The sequence below is a fragment of the Polyodon spathula genome, chromosome 22, assembly GCF_017654505.1.
Source record: "Polyodon spathula isolate WHYD16114869_AA chromosome 22, ASM1765450v1, whole genome shotgun sequence".
In the NCBI taxonomy this organism is placed as follows: Eukaryota; Metazoa; Chordata; class Actinopteri; order Acipenseriformes; family Polyodontidae; genus Polyodon; species Polyodon spathula.
This window is the reverse complement of record NC_054555.1, coordinates 23,174,960-23,198,140: the sequence shown is the minus strand read 5'-3', so window position 1 is coordinate 23,198,140 and position 23,181 is coordinate 23,174,960. Positions and strand designations below refer to the sequence as shown.

At 40.5% G+C, this 23,181-nt stretch overlaps 1 protein-coding gene across 4 annotated transcripts in view; it reads left to right on the top strand.

The window, feature by feature from the left end:
* Positions 1 to 22,906, top strand: part of LOC121297224 (ATPase MORC2-like) — a 23,478-nt gene extending 572 nt beyond the window's left edge. Inside the window, exons 1-28 of one of the 4 annotated variants that reach the window (XM_041223379.1) lie at positions 1 to 432; positions 7,339 to 7,392; positions 7,630 to 7,664; positions 7,862 to 7,930; positions 8,472 to 8,562; positions 8,718 to 8,826; positions 9,032 to 9,191; positions 9,793 to 9,904; positions 10,264 to 10,389; positions 10,568 to 10,647; positions 10,770 to 10,852; positions 11,018 to 11,103; positions 11,577 to 11,717; positions 12,075 to 12,229; positions 12,513 to 12,641; positions 12,967 to 13,072; positions 13,171 to 13,303; positions 13,429 to 13,509; positions 13,807 to 14,130; positions 14,997 to 15,245; positions 15,896 to 16,123; positions 16,727 to 16,954; positions 17,619 to 17,676; positions 18,092 to 18,233; positions 18,484 to 18,675; positions 18,996 to 19,089; positions 19,299 to 19,487; positions 19,579 to 22,906. The exon at positions 1 to 432 is cut by the window's left edge and continues 572 nt beyond it. In XM_041223379.1, the coding sequence (XP_041079313.1) occupies positions 365 to 432; positions 7,339 to 7,392; positions 7,630 to 7,664; positions 7,862 to 7,930; positions 8,472 to 8,562; positions 8,718 to 8,826; positions 9,032 to 9,191; positions 9,793 to 9,904; positions 10,264 to 10,389; positions 10,568 to 10,647; positions 10,770 to 10,852; positions 11,018 to 11,103; positions 11,577 to 11,717; positions 12,075 to 12,229; positions 12,513 to 12,641; positions 12,967 to 13,072; positions 13,171 to 13,303; positions 13,429 to 13,509; positions 13,807 to 14,130; positions 14,997 to 15,245; positions 15,896 to 16,123; positions 16,727 to 16,954; positions 17,619 to 17,676; positions 18,092 to 18,233; positions 18,484 to 18,675; positions 18,996 to 19,089; positions 19,299 to 19,487; positions 19,579 to 19,647 (3,591 nt within the window). In that variant the 5' untranslated portion in view covers positions 1 to 364 and the 3' untranslated portion in view covers positions 19,648 to 22,906. The remainder of the gene's footprint in view (positions 433 to 7,338; positions 7,393 to 7,629; positions 7,665 to 7,861; positions 7,931 to 8,471; positions 8,563 to 8,717; positions 8,827 to 9,031; positions 9,192 to 9,792; positions 9,905 to 10,263; positions 10,390 to 10,567; positions 10,648 to 10,769; positions 10,853 to 11,017; positions 11,104 to 11,576; positions 11,718 to 12,074; positions 12,230 to 12,512; positions 12,642 to 12,966; positions 13,073 to 13,170; positions 13,304 to 13,428; positions 13,510 to 13,806; positions 14,131 to 14,996; positions 15,246 to 15,895; positions 16,124 to 16,726; positions 16,955 to 17,618; positions 17,677 to 18,091; positions 18,234 to 18,483; positions 18,676 to 18,995; positions 19,090 to 19,298; positions 19,488 to 19,578) is intronic. The other 3 variants (XM_041223381.1, XM_041223380.1, XM_041223382.1) reach the window with 3 other exon arrangements.
* Positions 22,907 to 23,181: the final 275 nt, after the last annotated feature.

The following is a 23,181-nucleotide window of genomic DNA, read 5'->3' as shown; positions in this document are numbered from 1 at the left end:
TTGTGGCTTTTTCATATTTTTTTTTAATCAATTCAAAGAACTGTTTCCAACAAGTACACAACTGCATCCTAATGTGAAAAGGATTACTAAATGAAAGTTACAAATCACTGCATAATTTCAACAAAATAACACCAACCGTAAGCATTGTTGAGTATACCCCCATTAAAACAATTGATATTTAAAGAGATAGAACATATGTAAAGTTGTTTTACATTTTTTTTTAAATTATTTTTAAACTGAGCGGACAAGAGGATTTGTAGAAATATAAAACTGGACTGACTTCAACTTTGGCTTGCAAAGCTTGTGCAGGTTTCCAGGAGGAGTGTGGAGTGCTGTACGGTCCCTGTGGGGTCTCTGTTTAGCAATGGCCTTCACAAACTACAGCAGCTTAAATCGAGCACAGCTCACCTTCGAATACCTGCACACAAACTCGTAAGTATTTGTTGAGAAATGGTGAAAGGGACTTGCAGCTTTTTTTCTCCATGTTTGGTTCACTTTTCATGTTAACATGAAAGTAGCACAATCCCCCTGATTTTAAATGCCCTCTAAACACCAAAGAGGCACCAATTAATGGATTTTTTTGGTTTGTTTATCTGAACTACAACAGGTTTTCCAAAGCAAGAGTCCACATGTGCTAAATGTAGCAGCAGTTATATCTTTTCTACATTATTTGTGCATTTTCAAATGCCCTCTTCCACCAAGTGCTACTACAATGCTAGCTTACTATGTTTTATTTGAGGCAACATGGGACTTCATGGAAATGGAAACAGCTTATGCAGGCAGCATTATTTATATATATATATATATATATATATATATATATATATAAACAAAACATGAAAAAGGTAAAGCAAATACCATCTTCCTTTGAATTTAAAACGCAGCCCACGTTACCTACCCTTAGTTTGAGGACAGAATAAAACCGTCAAATCTAGATGCACTTACAACTGTACAACCTCAGTTACGCATTTAAGAGAACAATGTACGGAAGCAGTTTGCAGCTGTCTGCTGTCATGTAGAGCATTACTGTTTTGAGCTGCTTCTCATTTCCAGTCAAGGGCGCTGGAACTAGGGCTACTTGGGATGAGGTAGCACCCCTGGCTTTGCATGGCTTCCATTACATACAGCGGTTACAGTTTTGTTCAGTGGCTTTCAGCACCCCCACTTTAAAAATTGTTCCAGTGCCACTTTTTCCAGTTGTGATTCTTTGCACCTGTTCTGTCCTTCTTTTTAATGAACCGTTGTATTACTTGGCATGTTGAAAAATCCGTGGGTTGATCAGCATTTCCAATTTGTCCAAGCTGGTACTGTTTGTTACAATGGGGCCTAATAACGAAATACTGAAATTGTGTACTCGGGCAGTCATTTCAATCACTATAGCCAAGTTTAAGACGCAGGCCTTTTTTGAGAATAGATTTTATTTATTTTATAAAAAATGCATCTTAAATTGGAAGAAATACAGTAACTGTCACCATCCCATACACAAATTAAAGTCAGGTTTTCATAGACGATAGAAGCCTAAATGGACAAAAGTTGAGAAGATAATAATAAAAAAAAAACCTGTTTACCAGATGTAATGCACAGAAACAAATAGACTAATGATTCATATATTCATATGTTTTTTTGTGGAAGCTGCCTGCACTGTTTTTGTAAGTGTGGGTCTTAGGTACATTCATAATTACCTGGTATCTTATCAGTTCTTTTCTGAATTGATCTTGTCACTAAAACGTGACTGAGCAAACCCCTACGTCTTCCACTTCCTTGTGAAAAACCACTGCAACATCCATCAGCCTTCATGCAAAATGTTCCTGTTTCCATGCAAAACAAAACTAGCCAGTCAAGTAGAGTTATTGGTTTATTTTTCTGCCTTTGTTCTCCTGGTTGCTTAAAGACGGCATTTCAACCAGTGGTGTCCGGTTTGGTTACATTTGGTGTCTTGCTGGTTGATCTAGTTAGTCATTCCAATAAAGTGTCGCCATTTTGCTTTCAGTTACCAGCAGTACATCTTTTCCATTGGGTGGATTTTCCATTCTTAACTCAAGGATAAAGTACTTTAGGTAGCTGTCTGCTGTTTGTGCTACAGTAATCCATCACATATCCGACTGCGGTGGGACAAGAGTGTCCAGAAGGTCCTGTTTTAAATTCCATTATACACAGTTATAACAATTACTATATTCACACAATTACTGTTTTCAGATTTTATTATGGAGCTCCCCTAAATCCCTTGTTTAGAAAGATACAGGGTATTAATGCTTATGACAGGGCAGCCGTCTGCTGTGTGGGTGCGTGGATTCGCTGCTGGTGACTGGCAGGAGATTGAGATGGAGATTGAAGTTGATACTCCACCAGCAGGCGAACAGGATTTATTTACATGTCAACACACTGAACAGCTCGTGTGAGACTACCAGCAATGGCAGCGCATGGACCACATACGACACAGTGTACGAAAACTTTGGGATCTACAATCTCTGAACTAATCGTCTCTGTTCAATAATAAACTAACGTTGCTGAAGAGCTTGATCATGGCAGATATGTGACGGATTACTGTACTTGTTTTTGCCATATTTCCATTTCTCAATTTTTTAAGACAGTCCAACAGACTCCACCCAACATTGTTCTGTGAAAAAGTAAGATTGAATTGCAGAGAAGGAACAAGTGAATTAGTTATTGATGGTCCTTTGGCACTCTAACATGCGTACTACTCGGTTCTTGGCATAAACATTGTTTAAGTTTATATTTTAATAACTTTGGTTATAATTTGAAACCAGAGTGCAAAATAGTTTGAATTAGCTTATGTTTGGCTCTTTCACCTGTGCAGTTTAGGGTCAAAGTTATGTGGCCCATTACATTTTAGACAGTGTTGAAGAATTTCTTAGTTTTCAGTTTGGTCCATTTAAACATTTTTACAAAAACAAAGCCAAACCTTTTGATTGCTCCCTGTGTGCATTGTTTGCCTATAGACTAAAGTCTATAGAAACCTAGCATAACTGGCATTTTAGGGCATTGATATATGATCTGCTGTCAGATTAAGTACCCAAACACAATAAAAAGTGACCATTTTCAGTTTTTTGTTTGTAGACTATTGTAGAGATGTGTGTTATTTTATAGATTTTTATTTATAGAACTGTGGTGTGCGTAGTTTGCTCACTTTGGAAAATATTCATTACAAAACCATAACATGCTGATCATTTGGGCGAAGACTGTAGTTTGTGTTCAAATTGCTTTTAGATGATAAACTGAAAAAGAAGAAAGCTGTTTTTGTGCAGCAATCCACATAGCTAAGCAAACAGGTATTTCAACCAAAGCTCTTTAGGTAAGTCCCTGGAATGTTTACATTCACAAACTTGAAGGTCGCTGGAACTTTTTCTGAATTACACAGTTTTGTTAAGTTCAGTACAAAGAAGATATTAGTTTTTAGGGCTGACTTTTGGGGCCAGAAATTGGCCTAGAAGAGAAATGCAGTCCAACATCAGAGGGGAAGTTGCTGCCCGGTGTGCTGTATCTTGGACATTTGATTAAAACATGGAGAATGTGAAGATGTATCCTGTTGCTCCTAGGAAGTCTATGTGGAAGTCCGGAGATGTTATATGTTATTATGCAGACCTTCAGTGTCTTTGTTTTTTCTGTCATAAGGCCTGTATTGGATATTGAAACAGAGGTAACCAAAATATTCTTGTCTGTTAGGTGGTTGGATCATCATCATGAAAGAGCATCCAGAACTTCTGTTGTGGTTATATCTAAGACATATTCTTGGTGCCAGCTTGACTGTTTCAAAGCCGTATTTGGATAAAGGAAGTGTGACAGGGAATGCACATATCTTCACCTTCAGCTTCGAATTCAACTATGTGAAAATACATATTTTCTTTCTTAAGATGGACATGCCTTACGTTTCCACCACCGCCTAGTAGCACACAGCACTCCCAAAGCTTGGTTAAAGAAACGTGCTTATAACCAGGAGGTCCCCAGTTCAAATCCCAGCGCAGCCACTGACTCGCTGTGTGACCCTGAACAAGTCACTTAACCTTATGTGCCGTCTTTCATGAGACGTTATTGTAAGTGACTCTGCAGCTAATGCATAGTTCACACACCCTAGTCTCGTATCTTGTAAAGCACTTTTTGATGGTTGTCTGCTATGAAAGGCGCTATATATAAAAAAAAAATATATATATAAGTACCCAGGTCCTCTACGTGTGCATAAAAGTGCATTGTCATGTGCTCTAAACAGTTTATGCTCTGGTTGAGCATGTATTGAGAAACCTTTATTGATAATTCTTGCCCAGACCTGAATGAATTGCGGCCGGGGGAGGGGGGGGGGGGGGGATGGATGACATTAATCAGATTTCCAGAGTTACGTTTTGTTGTTGAATTCATGACACCTGCTTGCGGTAGTAAACCAAAACAATACAACGTTTGGGTGTGTTCCTTTATGATTTTTTTCCCCTGATGCTTCTGCAGTTGTTCATTCCGTAGGTGCTTGGTACGTCCCCTTAATCCTGTTTTTATACTGAAATGTACATTTGAATGTTCTGCAGTCAGTTTTATTTTGTCTAATGCCATTTGGTTGATGGAAGTAGAATCTCTTCTGTTAATTCACTTTACCAGTGTTTTTTTTGGGGGGGGTGTGTGCCTTACATTAGCATTTTCAAATTGAAAGTCATGTGATTGACGGTCTTAAAGATTAAGTAGCGGGGTTCCGAAAAATAGTGTTACATGTGTTATTGCAACTGTTTTAAATCACGTACCTGTAATTTTTTTTCATTAACATCCTGACAACTTTTTTACACTTCTAACTTTAAAGTCAGTTTCAAAGCTCTTTTCTAAATGTCCGCTCTAGTGCACTGATAGTGTAAGGATTACTGCCCACATTGTCAAACAGGTAACACAGCAATAACAATCCATGATGTGGTACGGAACAGAAAAGCTAGAGCACTTTTTTTTTTTTTTTTTTTTGATCGCTCTTCCTGCAGTGATTTAGAGGAGAGATCTCATACCCCAGGGCACTACAGCAGCCATTTTGAAACAGACTTTAAAGTAGGCTTGCTACTTTTTAACTTTAATCGGTAAAGCTTGTTAAACTTCGTATTCCCAAAAAATGAGTGCGACTGAAATACATTACATAGAATAAATTTGCCAGCTACAGCGCCTCTCATTCAAGTGCCTACTTTGCAGTTTGGCAGCCTAAGGTGTGTAAGGTTTTTCCGTAGGCATACGGTGACAGTTACTAGTTTGATTTGAAAATGGAGCGCAAATGAAAATGGAAAACACTTAGAGTATTGTGAACAATACCCTGACCGACGACTGAAGTCTCCACTGCAAAGGACGAAGCGGGCGTGACTGCCTTGCCTTCCAGTGAGTCCAGCTGTGCTGAAGTAGGAAAGGGGTGAAGCTCACTCTGAATAATAACTACAAGTTAGTTCTATTCAGCTATCTAATGTTTGTTCTGTGTGTATTATTTTTACTAGTAAATTTGTGCTATACAAATCTGTAATACAGTTTTATATGCTGCGTTTTCTACGGTTTATTTGAGACGATTTTTTAATTTTTTTAAAATTTAAGATCTTTATCTTTACAAAGTATAGCTCCGCTATGACCAAACGTTATTTCAGTTAAAATGTTGGTAAACACGGTTTTGTTGCTTGTTGAATATGATAAAGGGGTTTTGTTAAATGAGACATTTCTCAATGGCATAAAAAGCATAAAAGTAATTTTTTTTTTTTTTTTAAAAGCATAAAAGTCGATTTCACCCATTCTCTGCTTGAATTGAAAAAGATAGAAAAAAACAAACGCTAAATTCTTTCTAAAATAAATGTTAATTTATTAATCGTCGTTTTTTGCAACAACAAAAAAATCTAAGTAGCAAGCATAGTTATGTCAATCAATCAATACTTCATAGTGAAGTCAGCACAGGTGTTATACGGTCTCTTTTTTGTTCTGCTGAGAAGCCCAGCAGCTGCATTGTGTATCAGCTGCAGTGAAGCCCAGCAGCTGCATTGTGTATCAGCTGCAGTGAAGCCCAGCAGCTGCATTGTGTATCAGCTGCAGTGAAGCCCAGCAGCTGCATTGTGTATCAGCTGCAGTGAAGCCCAGCAGCTGTATCATTGAAGCCCAGCAGCTTGTATCGGCTGCAGTGAAGCCCAGCAGCTGCATTGTGTATCAGCTGCAGTGAAGCCCAGCAGCTGCATTGTGTATCAGCTGCAGTGAAGCCCAGCATTGCATAGTCAAGTCAAGTTTCACAAATAGTAAAAGGACACTTGATTTTTCACTTCCATTTTTTATGTTTTTGGTCAAATTACTCAAATCTATTTTTAGAGGTGTTGTTGCTTATAGTTGCTGCTGAGAATCTAATAACAGAACCTCTGACTTATTAGAGTTTAACTAAAAAAAACTGGAACATCCACCTCTTCACGCCAGTAAAGCATTCAGCTACAGCCATGGTATCATCAGATTTTACAGAGATGTAGCGCTGTGTGTCACCAACAGAGCAGTGAAAGTTACCAAGCCTTGTATAGAGCCTTTGGGAATGTCACAGGCAACCGATGACAATCCAGACACAGAGTCTGCTAATGAGGGAAATTGCTGCCTGTTAGTGAGATATGAACTGAACCATTTTAAGACAATACCGGACAATCTAACCCAACTTCTGAGATGATCAATTAAAGCGGTATGGTCCACTGTATCAAATGCAGCACAAGAATAAAGATTAAAGAACGAGAATAAATACATAACTAGAGTCTGCACTTAACAGTCGATCATTCACCACTCTGAGGGGTATGGTTCTTACTACTCCTGATGTCTGTGAACTGTTAATTATATACAAGATAATTTCACTCAAATCGTTGAAAACTGCTTTTATAATTTTGATTCTGACTACACTGCATATTCAAAGGAGAGGACATTTGATTCCTAGTATTACTAATCTTATTTTGAAAGCAATTAAGGAATTCCTGAAATCTTCAGACTGTATTTTATGGTTTTTAATTCACAATACAATTCCTAGTATTGTAAGCTATGTGTCGTGTAATTTGTCTCGTCATCTTGTGCAGTTTGACACATTTTATACATTTTATCGTGGTGTATGTTTTCTTATATATTACTTTTTTTACAAGACCCTGACCACACTGAACAATACACAATCAGTGTACAGTTATTTAATACTAGTGTTGTATATTTTTGCAAAAAAATGTGCCATATATTTGCATTTATTGGTTTATAAGGTGATATTTGCCACATCAGACTTGCTTCTGGTTTCATGTAACATCTCCCCCCCCCCCCCCCCCCCCCCCCCCTCTCTTTCCCCCCACCCCCCCCCCCCCCCTCCCCCCCCCCCCCACCCCACAGAACCACTCATGAATTCCTGTTTGGAGCCCTTGCTGAGCTGGTGGATAATGCAAGGTACAGATATTTATTCATTTACTTGAAATTGCTGTTCTTTCCTGCAGTAGACCACCAGATTTAAAAAAGTGTTATGAGAAGTATTTTTGTGTTTTTTTTTTTTAAAACATTTTTTTTTAAATGTGAAATATATTATAAGGAAACCCTTGTCAAATGAAACTCTCAAACAATAACTGTAAGTCGGTTGTATCCTTCCACATGATCACAGCATCATTAAGTGCTCTCCCTCTTTTGCAGAGATGCTGAGGCCACAAGAATTGATATCTACACCGGTAAGCTCCAGACATTGAGATTTATTTATAGATTTTAGTTTTTTTGTTTTAAAGTATTATGTTCTCAGTGTGTCCCAATATTCATCAGCTTACTAACCTGAAGCATGACAATTTAAATCACAAAACTATGCAATTAGTCTTTGTATAAAATAAAGGATGTGATTATACTGAGAGATGTATATTTCTCACGTTTCCAGAGAAGAAGCCGGAGTTGCGGGGCGGGTACACTCTGTGTTTCCTTGATGACGGGACTGGAATGGACCCCAGTGAGTAGAACAGGGTTGTGTGCAACATTTTGTGTGCAAACTCTGATCCCTGTGACAATTTTTGACTCGCTCTGAAGACTGCCTAGAATCCTGGCTTTAGGTAGACACCTGGATCTCCAAGGAAACCAGTTTATATATTCAAGTTACATGCTAAATGTCCCTTTCTCTCAACTAGTCAGTGGGAGAAGTGTGCCGGGAGTCCTTAACAGCAGTTTGGACAGAAACTATTAAGTTTAACATTTTGTGCCTTTTGCTGCAGTGCAAAACCTGTTTGAAAGTACTGTAGTTGAGTACAATCATCAGGACTGTATTACTTTCAGGGGGAAATGTATCACGTCTAAAGCTTTTCTTTCTCCAAAAAAGTTATTTAAATCCACACCTATATTGCTTGGAAGCCATACTGTGGTGAATCAGTGTTGCTTGCACATAGATTTGATATAATTGATTGAGGGTAACACTGCTTAAAGGAGCACAGAGAGTAGCATTTGGGATCCTAAAATACTCATCTAACTTCTTTTATATCACTCTCTCTCTTTGCCAGGTGAAGCAACCCACGTGATCCAGTTTGGAAAATCCAGCAAAAGGTCCTCAGAGTCGACGCAGATTGGGCAGTACGGCAATGGATTGAAATCGTAAGACCTGTTCCTCTCGAGGGATGAAAGGGTCTAGCCTATGAGTCCTCTCTGGGCTCAGTGAGGCATCTGGTCTTTAGCCCAGCACTCAAAGTGTATCAATTGATTAGGGGTTGTGAAACTGATTTACCTGCATCTTGTCGTCCTGGTAACAGGGGTTCAATGCGAATCGGGAAGGACTTCATCCTTTTCACAAAGAAAGAGAACAAGATGACCTGCCTGTTCTTGTCTCGTACGTTTCACGAGGAGGAGGCAATTGATGAGGTGAGTGTGCATTTCAGAGGAACCATTTCTTCAGCTAATGTTTATATTAACCAGGGTATTTTCAATCTGAATGCATAGCTTTAGGAAACAGACATGAAAGTTGTTCTGAATCTTTTCTTCTAATGAGATGTTTCTTGTGTTCCTAGCAGCTACATGTGGTTCAAAATCACACAGGCTCTAACTATGTTCGTTCTGATATTTCCAGGTGATTGTTCCACTCCCTACATGGAGCTACAAAACCAAGCAGCCAATCACAGATAACCCTGAGAAATTTGCAATTGAAACAGAACTGATATACAAATACTCCCCTTTTAAGTCAGAAGCACAGATCATGGAGCAGTTTAATAAAATCGAAGGGGACAGTGGTAAGCTGCTTCTTTCTTTTCTCAGTCCACACTGTGTATTCAGAGTTTTTTTTTTTTTTTTTTTAATCAAGACTACATAAACTAAATTATTAGTGTTTTTATAAATCCTGTTCAGAGCTAATGAAACCAAGACAAACGTGAGGTATAGTACAGCAACATTCTTTTAATATCTAAACCTTAGAGGTTTCTTGATAAAAAATGAAATGTTATGTATCCAGCTATTTTTTTAAATCACACTGCTTGGAACAAGTGTTGATTTTGCCTGATGGAAAACTAGAAGTTAAACCCATTAAGTGCCATTGTCCTCATTTGAGGACAGGCTACTGTAACTTTTTTGGAGCTTTTTTAACTGGCACCTACCTGTTATTTTCTCTAAATATATTGTTAAGATAGCTTTCTCTAATTTTATTAACTGCAAAAGTTAGTCTAAATGTAATGTCAAATTACAGAAATAGAGCTTGTGTTCTGAAATTTCTTTTTTTTTCCCCAAAAAATATTAATGAATTTAGTACTTTACTTACTTGCATTCAGAGTTGTGTGCTTGTTGACGTTCAGTAACCCCAGCGCAGTCCTGTGACCCAGCTCTGTGTTCTCTACCCAGGGACGCTGGTTATTATCTATAACCTCAAGCTGATGGACAATCACGAGACAGAGCTGGATGTCACTTCTGATCCCCAGGACATCCTGATGGCCGGGACCCCTTTGGAGGGAGTGTGAGTTCCTTGGGGAAGGGTAGATCATTCCATGGAAATGGTACGATAGTTCACTGATAAAGCTTCGATATCAGACTTCAGGCAAGCCCAAGTGTTTTTTTGTGTTGATGTTATTACATTTTAACTTATCGAAGTCCTGGGCTTTTCAGTAGTTGGGTATCAATAACTTATCTATTGTAAAATAATATATTTTTATGGAATGGCCCTGTGTTATTGTGGTTCTGCTTACAGGAAGTTGTTTCTAATTGGTGTGTGTTATTCAAATGTTATAACAACCTCGCTATGCAAAGAAGTTCCCCTTTAGACCTGGAATCCCGCCCGTCTTTATCCTTCATTTTCCCTTATGTCCCATTCCTCAGGAAACCTGAGAGGCGATCCTTCCGAGCCTATGCTGCGGTTCTGTATATTGACCCCCGAATGAGGATCTTTATCCAGGGCATCAAAGTCAGGACCAAGCGACTCTCCAGCTGCCTTTACAAACCAAGGTAAGATCCTAACCAAAATCGCTTGCTGTGTCTGTTGAGGTACTGCACTACCCCTGATGTACTGCACTGCCCCGAGTTATTGAGTTACTGCATTGCTGCTGCAACTTTAACTCCATCACACACCCCTGTTTTGCACAGATGTTCTGTGAAACTCTTACATCTTACATTCTTTCTACAGGATGTATCGATACACATCAACACGTTTCAAAACCCGGGCAGAGCAGGAGGTGAAAAAAGCTGATCACTTGGCAAAAGTTGGTACGTACCCCCATAATCAAAACACAAATGTAAGGAATACCTCCAGCAAAATGTTCCCTTCAATTGATGTATGCAGAAATACTGATTCTCTATTAATTTGAATTTGAACCCCCCCCCCCCAGCGGAAGAGAAGGCGAGAGAGGCGGAGAGCAAAGCTCGAGCGCTGGAGCTCAAACTGGGAGGAGATCTTGCAAGGGAGGCCCGGGTAACTAGGTGTTTTAATTGGTGTCCCTGTCTCTTACTCTTTCGACAGCATGCCTTTCCTTCAATACCTTTTCTAGCTGTGACACTCTGCTGTGTGCAAACACTGCATTAGGAGTTTGGTTATTATCTCTTGCACTGAAGTGACCCCCCAACTCTTGTCTTCTAGGCGCTGCTCCGGAAGGCACAGGATGCTGCTGTGATGCTGCGCAGGGAGGCGGATATGAAGAAGCGAATACAGGACGCCAAGCAAAAGTGAGGCTCTGCCCTGATACTGGCTGCAATACTAACCTTATTCAGAGCAAACTTAGCATAGCAGGCTGCCTGTTTTGATATCAGTGGTTGTTTTAGCTAGACTTCCACTACCAAACAGAGACATGTACAACACACAATGGCTTAGATACATTATACACAATACCTGGCTGTGGTTATTTTAAACAGCAGCTTTAGAAAAGCGTGTTCATCACTTTATGAATGTGTTGTTTAGAGTAAATTTAAATGACAGAACTCAACACTACATCACAAAGAACTCCTGCTGCGGCAGTAGACATTTGGAAATAGTTTCAGCAGGTAATGATTTCTCTGTTGTCAAGACACATAGCGTGGCGCCATTTCACAGCACCTTCCGGTGTTTGTTTAAAGACAAGTAAAGAAAAATGACCCCTCTTGCTCCCTACTCCCTTTGCTGTCAATCTTAATCCTGCCCACCCTCACTCTCACCCTCCCAGAGCCCTGAAGGAGCCCAAAGAGCTGTGTTTTATTTTTGGGGTTAACATCGCCCAGCGAGAGCTAGATGGGATGTTTGTGCACAACTGCAGCCGGCTCATCAAGATGTATGAGAAGGTGGGGCCGCAGCTTGAGGGAGGAATGTGAGTATCTGTGGGGGCCAGGGGAACCGTATGCCCTGAGGATTGAAATATCAACCATTCACTATTAAATCTGCTGAAAAAATGTGTTTCATAGCTTTGATATTAATCTCTATTTTTAAATGTTAATTTATCCAATGAAGCATTGACACTTAAGTTTTTCTTTGTAATAAAGTCTTTAAAAGAATTGAAAGACAATAATATGAAATTAAGTACCAAGTTTAATTAACAAGACTGGATGAAATCAGTCTGCAAAGAGTCAGAATAAGGCTTTTTTGATTGTAAAAATATGAATTGATAAATACAGAAGTTGTAAATATTCGCTTAATTGAGTTCATTTTGTTGTATATTGCTCTGCAGGGCGTGTGGAGGGGTGGTGGGGGTGGTTGATGTCCCTTATCTGGTGCTGGAGCCCACGCACAACAAGCAGGACTTTGCTGATAACAAAGAGTATCGACACCTACTGAGGGCTATGGGAGACCACCTGGCACAGTACTGGAAAGACATTGGCATCGGTAAGGGGCATCCCTGCCCAGCAATCTGTCTGGTTAATGAACACTTGTGGTGCTACAGGCTGTAGATGGTTTTGTTTGTGCACAGCCTTGGAAGATCACATACGTCATGTGAATTGGAGCTTATGGCAACATGCTGATTCAGAATTCCTTCTCAAATATATAATTTAAGCTATTTATGAATTGACAAATTCCTTAAATTACCTTGTGCCTTTGTTTATTGAATGATTTGGGGGCAGTTGCAAAGTTTTCTGCTGATTTTCCTGCTCCTTCTTGACTCTTGCAGCCCAGAAGGGGATTGTTAAATTCTGGGACGAGTTTGGTTACTTGTCGGCCAATTGGAATCAGCCTCCATCCAGTGAAGTTCGCTACAAGCGGCGGAGAGCCATGGAGATCCCCATCACCATCCAGTGTGGTAGGTACACGTTGAGGGCTTCCTACTAGCTGGGCGCTGCTTGTAGTCCCTGTGGTGTAGGAAATAAACCTAAAGGGCTCCCTACCGCCCACAAAGAGAATGATAGAGTAGAGATGCTGCTTCATGACATTTGGGACAGTTCTGAAAAAAATCACAAGATCAAGACTTAAAAAATCTGATCCACGCAGTAGGAAGACTTATTCCTAAGAATATCTACTGTGTCTTGTATTGAGGTATAGACGTTGAAAACTGTGTGCTGTGGAGTTGTTGTACAGAGGTGGCTGCCTCAGATTCACTCTGTCATTTCTTTCCTCCTCCTCCTCAGACAAGTGTTTGAAGTGGCGCACCCTCCCGTTCCAGATACAGGCTGTCGACAAAGTGTACCCAGATTCCTGGGTCTGCTCCATGAATCCGGATGGCACGCAGGATAGGTAAAGATGAAGTGCATGTTTTTAATTATTGTGAATGTTCAGGTGTTTTTGGTTTGTTTCTCATGTTTTTATTCCGTTTCATGCTTATCCCAAACCAGATGTGATGCTCTCGAGCAGAAGCCGAACCTTCCTGTCGGAACCCTGAAGAAAGACACGAAATCTACTGAGGACAAACAAAAACAGCTCACTGAGAAAATTCGCCAGCAACAGGAGAAACTAGAAGCTATGCAGGTATTTTGTTTTTCTGTTGACCAAGGGAGCTGTAAGTAAAGGAGTGTAGATTCTGCCAGTATCAAAAGGAAATTAAATGAACACAAGAGGGATAAATATGCTTACTGCTTTTGTGTGTCTTTCAGAAAACTACAACGGTCCGATCCAGCGCAGACCTGAAAAACCTGCCGCTAGAGGTCGGCACGAGACTGGCAACAGAGACAGAGGTATTGGAGATTTAATTTTCTGAATATTTTTTTTTGTTTAATCAATCCAGGATAAAGTAGTGCTTCCTCTTCCTGTTCTCACTATTAAACTTTAAAATGTAGGAAAGTGAATATATATAAATATGCCTGTCTTTATGATCATAGTTTCTTGTTTCATACCTTATTCAAATAGGACCTATGCTGTTAATGGAAGAACCCCCACCAATACCTACCTATGGATTTTGTATTAACTAATTTTTTTTTTTTTTTTTAAAAGGAACTGGGTCAGTAATGAGGATGTTTTGTATCTTTTCTCAGGCTCCCCGAACCTCTGAAAAATTGCAGCGACCTCGCTCTCCACCACTGCCCACTATGATCAAAAATGCACCAAGCCGCCCCCCTATCTCCAAACCACCTCCCCTGAGCAAGAAACCCACTCCAATACAGATCCAAAAACCAGCTCCCCCACCCCCGCCCCGTCCGTCACTTGCCAAGAAAGAGGAGGTCAGCAAGGGATGTGCCAGTGCAGTAAAGGTAGCGCCGCCCCCTCCTAAACCAGCACCACCCACCCCTAGGACTGCAGTGGCCAAACCCCCTGCCCGCCCCACCACTCAGAGGGGCCCACCAGCCCGCGCTGCACAGGTAAGACGGAGACGCACACCGTGGATATACTCAACAATGCTGATTTTGTTTTATGAATTTGTAAATTCAAAATATACAAAATATTAAACATCTCAATTTGTGTAGATATAGAAAGCATAGCTTGCTTTGATGGCTGTTTCTACAAATATGTGGAAGCAGCTGTCTGAACAGGCCATGTCTTGCCTTTTTAAAGCAACTTATGATTTTAGGTGGTACTCTCTTGTGTCTCTGTCTATTCCAGTACACGATAATGTTCAATTCGGGTCTTTCATACGAGTGAACTGAAAACCAGAGTTCCATTAATTAATTCACGCTAGATTCTGCAATGCTCAATTTAATAATTAAGGACCAGTGTCAGATACAATGGTTCCCAGTGTACATAATCTCCCAGTATGGCTTCCGGTTCTGTCGCATTGTTCCTTCAATGAAATGTAGGCTAATTATTTATTGGGAGACATGTAAAACACAGCTTTTTTTAATTTATTTTATTTATTTATTAATAAAAAAAATGGTGAATAAGATGTCTGTTCAAAAGTGTTTACACTGTTTTATTTGTCCATATTTTATTGTGTGTTCAACTGGACATCTGTAATTGCAGAACAATTAGGTGAACCGGGCAGCTGTGAAAGGGAGGGACGCTGGGTAAATTCGGAAATTAAGTCCTATGTTTTCACGTTAAGCGCAGCTTTCCTTCAGTGCTGATGTAAAAAGGAAGTGATGGAACAGGAGGCCATACTGGGAAGTTTTGTATCCGACACCATGTTGGAAAAAAGTCCTAGACAGGAAAGAGCCCGTAGAGAGTACCACTTATCTAGACAGTGGTTTGGCATATACTTTATAGTTTCTATACCTTTTTGTATTTCCAGAGCACAGTGAAACAGGCAGCAGCATCTGGCAGCCAACGCAAGAGGACTGCTCCTGAAACAGAGAGCAGCGATGAGGAGGATGAAGATGATGAGGTGGAGGAAGAGGAGGAGGAGCCACAGCCCAAAAAAACGAAACTGGCTGCAGCTACTCCACAGCAAGGGAAAGCAGTCGTGTCGAAGCCGGAGCCGAAGCGCGGGCGAGTGACAGAGCTGAGAGCCCAGACTGCAGACGGCAGCGTCGTGGTGGAGGTACAGCACAGATACTCTGAAACTCCAGTCCAGTCTGTCTCCATCTTGGTCCTTGGACTCCTGCGTGGCACTGGGTTTATGTGTTAATCGGTGCATGTATCTGCTTCACTGTCTAATAGGAGACTCTAATACTGAAACAAGAACCAAGACTGTAGGGTACTCGCTGAAAGCAGAAGCTTGTTCTTTGGCAACCATTTTTGTTTTTAATAACGTAGTTGTCGTTTAAGCTGGACTTCCCAGTATATATTTTAAGGTAAAACATGGTGTATTATTTAACATCTATAACTTATAAACTGTAAGTGGCTTGTTGTAAGGTAATCTGTCAAGTGTACAAACATTTACACTGATGAATGTACTACTTGAGGCTTATTTAATAATTGGCTATTACCATGGTGTGGGTGGGGATAAATAATGTGCTTTTCTCTAATGAACATTTAATTAAGTCTGCATCCACTCATTTGTTATGCTTTTGCAAGCCTGATTTTATATGCAGATTTGTCAAGATCAGTCTTTTATTCTTCAGCGAATTAACACATTTCATATTTTGGTGATGGTGGTATTCAAGGGTTAACTTTACTGTGTCCCTTTTGTGGCAGAACAGCCCCCCCCCCCCCGACGACATGTGCAATTTGCTTTCCTTCAATTTTCAGAGTGGGAAGAAGCAGATGGCCAATGTGCAGCGGAGAAACCTTCCTCCTGCAGAAAGCAGCGAGGAGGAAGAGGAGGTGGTGAACACCAAAAAGTACAAAATGGCGGCTGCAACTGCGCCCCTAACAGCGAAAGCTGTTTTTAACAAGCGTGAGGCCAAACCTGAGCCTAAGCATGCTGCAGTCCCGGAGTCCAGTGTTCGGAAAGCAGAGAGCAGCCCGGTGGTGGAGGTACACGCAGCCCTCTGACTTCCTCCTTGTTTGTAATATTCACTTGGAAGGAAGTTGCACATGGCACCTAAATGTCACCCGAAGTCATGAAAACTATGACTCCGCTTTAGAAGAAAAAAAAAACTTTTTTTTTTTTTTTTTTTTTTTTATGGAAAGTGACTGTTACTGTGGTTTACCACGTTCCTTGATGTTGCGATAAGGCGGCTGATGGTGCAAGCAATGAACTAGGAGTGCTACAGAATTAACTTTAAATCTTTGTATATGAGTAAATGAGTTTCGCTTTCCATCAAGCTCTGGTTATCTAATGATCTTAAGTGGCTAGGGGGCATTGCATTTGTTGAGCAGGGGGTGGGAAGTTTGTTAGATGCTTAGATAAGAAGTAATCCTGCAAAATATTCAAAACAGTAATATAAATTGATAGTAATCTGCAATCAGAAACATATTTTTGGGGGTTGTATTGTAATTAAAATGAATTGCTTTCTTTATAAAATAATTTTCTGTATCCACCAATTGCTTTAAAGTAGTAGACATGTCTTCTAAAATCTGCCAGTGGCAGAACACCCTCTTGGCATTATTTGGAATTTGCTTTCCTTGAATTTTCAGAGTGGGAAGAAGCAGATGACCAATGTGCAGCGGAGAAACCTTCCTCCTGCAGAAAGCAGCGAGGAGGAAGAGGAGGTGGTGAACACCAAAAAGTACAAAATGGCGGCTGCAACTGCGCCCCTAACAGCGAAAGCTGTTTTTAACAAGCGTGAGGCCAAACCTGAGCCTAAGCATGCTGCAGTCCCGGAGTCCAGTGTTCGGAAAGCAGAGAGCAGCCCGGTGGTGGAGGTACACTCAGCCCTCTGACTTCCTCCTTGTTTGTAATATTCACTTGGAAGGCAGTTTTCTTCACATAACTGCACCATTGCCCCTTTTATGGTAACCAACCACTTTCCCCATGTAATATACAAAAGTATGAATTACAGATTTGAGCAAGTACAGACTGAACTAAATTTTACAGGTCATATAGTATGGAAAATGTTTCTCAATCATTTTTCTGAATCCAAAATAACAAGTTATACAAAAGCTACGTAGATTTTGGAGATTTTTTTTTTTTTTAGTGATTGTTTCGAGGTGTTCATACCTCTTCAAAGATTTGTTGATTCTGTTTCTAGATCAACTTGAAGTTCAAATGATTGTATCCTTGATATGTTTTCAAAACAAACCTGTAGAATTTAGAAGCATTTGAGCCCTCCTCACCCTCCAGCTCAGGTAGGCAATAAGATGCAGTAAACAGGGATTACGCAACGGTTTGGTTGCCTTAGGGCTCCTATGTTCCCAACTATTTTTCATTTAACAGAACTAATTGTGTTACTGTTGTTGTGTTTTGTGGCTTTATTACAGTTAGAATTAATGCAGGTTACAAAGGATGGCTGACTGGTTCTCCAAGTATTGTTCCCTATATCCCTTTCTGTGCAAATGGTACCCTTATACTTGCTTCCACTATTTGCAGATCACAGACAGCCCTGATGAGGAGGAGGAAGTGCTGGATCTGAAAAGCGCTCAGAAAGGTGAGACTGCGGTGGTAGGTCAAAGGCTAGAAGTTTCTTTGTGAATCTCCAGAAATGTGGTTTCCCTTTTGCTATGTTTTCAATTTTTCTCTGCTCTCCAGCACCCTTTACCTACTCAAACTTGCCGGGAGCAATATAATAATCCAATGTACAGTTACTGCTACTTTGGAATTGATTTGTGCTTAAAATTATCTTATGGATTGAAAGCAGATTGAAGATAAAGTTGTTAATTGCATGATTTTGGTCTGAGGATATGGGTTATTTTCTGGAGTTCCTCGGCCATTTTATGAAAAGGTTAAAACTTTTTAGTTCTCCAGCACACTTTTAACCCTTTTAGAAGACTTGTCCCGGGATAATGGCAATTTTACCCATTGACTGTAGTAGATCACAGACTCGTATTTTCTCTCTTTCAAAGACAAAGGGCTCTTAGTGGAGGTGAAGGTGAATAAAGAGTGGTTTACAGGCCGTGTCACTGCAGTGGAGGCTCGGAAGCAGGGCATGCGATGGAAGGTGAAGTTTGATTATGTCCCGACCACTACAACCCCACGTGACAGATGGTAAGGAACCGTGGAAACAGAAAGGCTGCTTCCCGCACTGTTTCTAATGTTTTTGAGATGCAGTTATCTGTATTTAAGGCCAAACATTGTTCTGGCATGCCTGAAGAGATACAGCATTTACTAAGGGCTAGAACAATACATAAAAAATATATCATCCCCAGAAATGTGGTGTTTTATAAGTCTCTGTTGTGACTTCTTTCCTAACGCCAAGTGTTTAAGGCTTTGAAGTCTTGTTTTGCTGTGCCCGTAGGGTGCTGAAGAACAGCGAGGATGTACGTTTGATGAGACCCCCCTCCCCTGAATCACAGACCCCTGACACACTTCAAGGGGGTGAGGAGGAGGAAGAGGAAGAGGAGGGTGCAGCTGCTAGGAGAATGGAACCTGACACCACCCAGCCAGCTGCCAGCAGGGAGACCACAGAAAGCCTTGTTACCATGATGAGGTATGTGCAGGGAATAGAGTGGTACAGAGATTTTTGCAACACCTTCCTAAGTTGATCATTTATAAAATCTATACTGTTACTTTTGATCCTCCTCTCTGGTTGATAGGAATTTAGGAGATTTGATTGTTAACAATAAGATAACCCTTTAATAAAACTCCCTGTTATATAAAAATAAGCACAAATAAGAATATGCTAGTATGTTCCCAGCTTCCAGGAATACTGAGGCCAGTGGTACTTTGTTACAAATAGGATTGTAATTGTACTGTACTGAATTGTTCACTTGGTAGCGATGTCCATTCTGTTTGGTTTCTGTCTTGCAGGACGTTTTTAAGATACTTCTTTCCCCCAAATTTCCGGATCCCGAAGGAGGATGTCAACAGCATGTCTGCAGAGGAACTGGTGGCTTTTCCAATGGTATGAAGTATCAGGGTAATGGAGAGCCTCAAGGGTAGCAAGTGTGGCGAGGGTCTGTGTGTGACATTTGTGTTGGAGGATATAACACAGTGGGCGCAGTGATCTTGTAATCAGTTAATTGCTATAAAGGGTAGCACTGTATGTGATATCACCACTGTATGTGGTGACTGTTGAAACCAAGCTTTGTCCCTGTTTTGTGTGTTGAACAGAAAGAGTATTTCCAGCAGTACGAGGTGGGGCTGCAGAGCCTGTGCAACTCGTACCAGACGAGAGCGGATGCACGGACACGAGTAGTGGAGGAGAAGAGTAACAGTGCTGAGGCAAGGCTCCGTGAATCTGAGGAGAAGCTGCAGAAACTAAGAACCAACATAGTGGCTCTGCTGCAGAAGGTTCAAGAGGTAGGAGGTGGTGGTGGTGTTGGTCTTGGTTTGGGGCTTTGTTGCAGTACCTGAAACTCTGTGCTTCACTTTGTTTTTTCCTACTCCTCAGGATATTGATATCAACACAGATGATGAGTTGGATGCCTACATTGAAGACCTGCTCACCAAAGGGGATTAACCCAGTCTTCTTGGGGCTTACTGTCATCCTACAACAGCTGACAGACAATACAACACATCCAACATGGCTCTCATTTGAACCACTTTTACTACCTAACAGACCATCCCATGTCTTCCTAATGGTTCTGTGATTCCAGGAATTATTGGGTAACAGCACTGGAGGGTTTTCCTGCTCTTTTAAAGTGAAGAGGGGTGACCACCCTGAAGCAAGGAGAAAGGGTATTGGAGCCCACACACATCAGTTGACCACTCTCTCTCCTTGTTTTGCCCCTTCTGGGATTTCTGTACATGCTGGTCAATTGCATAATGATTACCCCCTTTACAAAGGCCAGCATAACCTGGTGGGCTGAAGGATTAGGAGGATTTTTTATGACGATAAACATTTTTTTTGTTTTCTTTTCAATTTACCTGGAGTCAAGATGTGTATGAAACTTGAACATCAGGGATTCTGCAATATTACTTTTCCATGATATTCTCTGGTTTTATACTAGGGGGAAAATACAATTGTATATAACAGATGGAACAAAATATACATTTAACAACATGTGATGGAGGTGTGTTTCTACCTTGGACCGATGGTTTGAACAGGAGAATCTCTGAACAGTTTGAAGCAGTATGTCCTTCACCCCCCAAGAATAGGTAAGGGTGTGACTTAAGAGGTTCCAAGGACCTACAGTGCCAACAAACCTGAAGAAGTATACAGAAATGCATGACAGCAGTGGACCGCAAGACCTTTTTCTAACGCCTGTTTCAGTTTTGACACACATTCTTTTATGGTTTTCCTGTGTTTAAGTTTAGCATCACTTCCACAAGGGTGATGGAGCATGCATGATGCACACTTTTGCTTGGACTTCCATGTAATGTGCAGAACTGTACTTGTTGGAGGACTTCTTTACAATTGCATAACATGACAAGTGTCCTACCCATCTTTGCAGGAGCTATTCCGATTACTTTACCAGTAGAGTGAATCCTGAATTTTACTTACTTATATGTTGGTTTTTGTTTTAGAAATTTGCAGATTTCAGAAAAAGCTGGAAAATATTTTGGTGGACTGTTTATTTCCCAATCTTTATGGGACTTCTGTGTTCTGTAATTGCAAACTGTCATCTAGACAGTTAATTTTAAAATTAAGAAAAAAGAATTAACGATTTGTTTTAGTAAATTGTCTGGTTTGTTTGTTTTGAGAGACCAGGTAGCGTGTTTGTGTTTTTTGTCTCTTCAGAAAATCCAGCTGCACTCACCCACAATGACCACTAACCCACTTCCCTCCTTAACTGGTAAACATCCTTTAATAGATTGTTGGCATACATGCTCAAATTTGAGAAGTCTTGTTCAGAAAAGTTGTACGGTGCTAAAGTTTGATGCCACAAACAAAAAACAAACTTAGGATCAATGATACAATTCAGAGACAACACAGGAAAATAACTGGTGTGTTGATACCATTTAACTAGTTTAAGAAGTTATGTTTACTGAGTCCTTTTTAAATATGAAGTATTTCATCAGATATGTTTTGTAATAATGAAAGTGCCAGCTATGAAGACAGTTATGGGGAAAAGATACCTCAATAAAGAGTTGATACTGTAGCCAGACAGGAGAAAAATTCAAAGCACTATAGTAAAATTGACAAGTGTGCTGTGGCGTATTTAATGTTGTTTAAAAATGTTTAATTGAACCTATGAAACCCACCCAGGTGCCAAGGTATGTAATGCCTTTTATACCAGGTGTGGAATTACCATATACAATATAGCAGATGTATTTATACAGCTCATGGTTCCCATGGTGCTTTGCAAAGTAAAAAGGTCAGTGTAGGTGATATAGAAATGCAGAGTCTTGAAACTGAAAGTCTTCAATTGGAGTAGTGTTACTGCGAACACCACTGGTGCCTCAGACACTCAGATTGTAGCCAGGGACACTACAAGAAAGTATTCTGGCAACAGTGTTTTGTAGCTTGAGCAATGAAGTGATTGGAAGGACACAGAGCAATTGCTGTAATCAAGCTTCAGTATACCAGAAGCACAAATCAGAATAGCAACATCAAGAGTTAGCCTTAACCTTTCAACGTTGTCAGAAATATTTTAGCACAGGAGATTGTCAGAAGACATGGAATGCAAAGACAAATAAAAAGTCTGACAGTTAATGTGGAATTAATCATCAAAAGGAATTGCCTGGAAATAAGTCATTCTTTTATATGGTGTTTGAAAAGCAATGGGATACAGTTGTCGTTTTAGTTTTTGTAAGCCATTCCAAGGCATCTGGGGTTGCTGTGTGGAGTCCACTTTTTCCGCCAGAATACGTGTTTATTGGGCAATCATCAGTGATGTGCTTGGGTTGCTAGTCCTTGATCTTCCGTTTATGGAAGAAATAGCCACGCCTCCCGTGTGTTGTTTGGATGTGGTTGAGAGAGGTCCACTGTCACTGGGGCAAGGAGTAAACAGGCTGTTCCGTCGTAGGGTTTTCGATAAGGTCCTTGTTTGGGACAACGCTGTTTTCCCACATCTCGGGCTGTTGGATGGCGGGGGTCCTTTCCGCCTGACAGAAGAGTCAAGGCATGAATAAGTAATTGAAGAGACTGGAGTGGTGAAAGCCATGGAAGGTTCGAGGTGGGTCGTAAAGCCCATAATGAAGTGGACTACAAGGAATCAAACCATCTGGCATGTAGGGGGTTTACTGACAGCATTACCAGGAAGAGTGAAATAAATATTGCAACCATGTGTATGAAAAATCTTGATTATGATGAAATGTCTAATGTTTATACAGTTGTAGTGTATTAAATGCAAAATGTAGGCAATGGCACACCACAGCTCATGAAAGTTACAGTAGTGGCCCTGTAGCTATAAACTTGCCTGTATAACATACAGGAACTGTACCACCTGGTCTTATGCGTCATTTCAAATGCATTTCGGTGCTTTTTCCAACCGTGGCCATCCTTAGAAGTTGTTGTCCTGTGTCCAAAAGATCACTGGTGGATTGTGGGATAGTATTGTGCTGTGTTTTAACCACTTTTAACCACTTTCACCAACTGAAAACCTACTTACAGTACCATGCTGTATGTGCGTATGTCAAGTTTCCCCATTCTATTCTGTGAGTGGTTTCTCAGGCTTGTGTTTCAAGTTTCATTTCTTAAGGCAGTGCTGGTACTTTGAATGTGCAATGGAAGTTGGGGGGAGGATCAGTTGACATTTGTATCCAATTACGTGTCATGTAGAGATGTGTGTGTTTAGAAGACAGATCTATTGCGGGAAGCCATTTAACTTTTACAAGTATGTGTATGTATGTATGTATATATAGATAGATAGATAGATAGAGTGAGTTATTTTTAGTTTTACATGTTTAGTTGTAGTTATGTAGTTTTTAGCGAAAGCTAAACATGGCAACGTACGTGAGAGCAACAATGGGAGTAATGAAGATTTTGAAGTTGGTTCAGAGGATTTTGATACCAGCGACAGTGATGCCGACTTATCCCTCAGCGATGATGATGATGATGAAGAGGATGTGGAGCCAAGAACAGCAGGGGACTGGGTGTTTATTATTGATC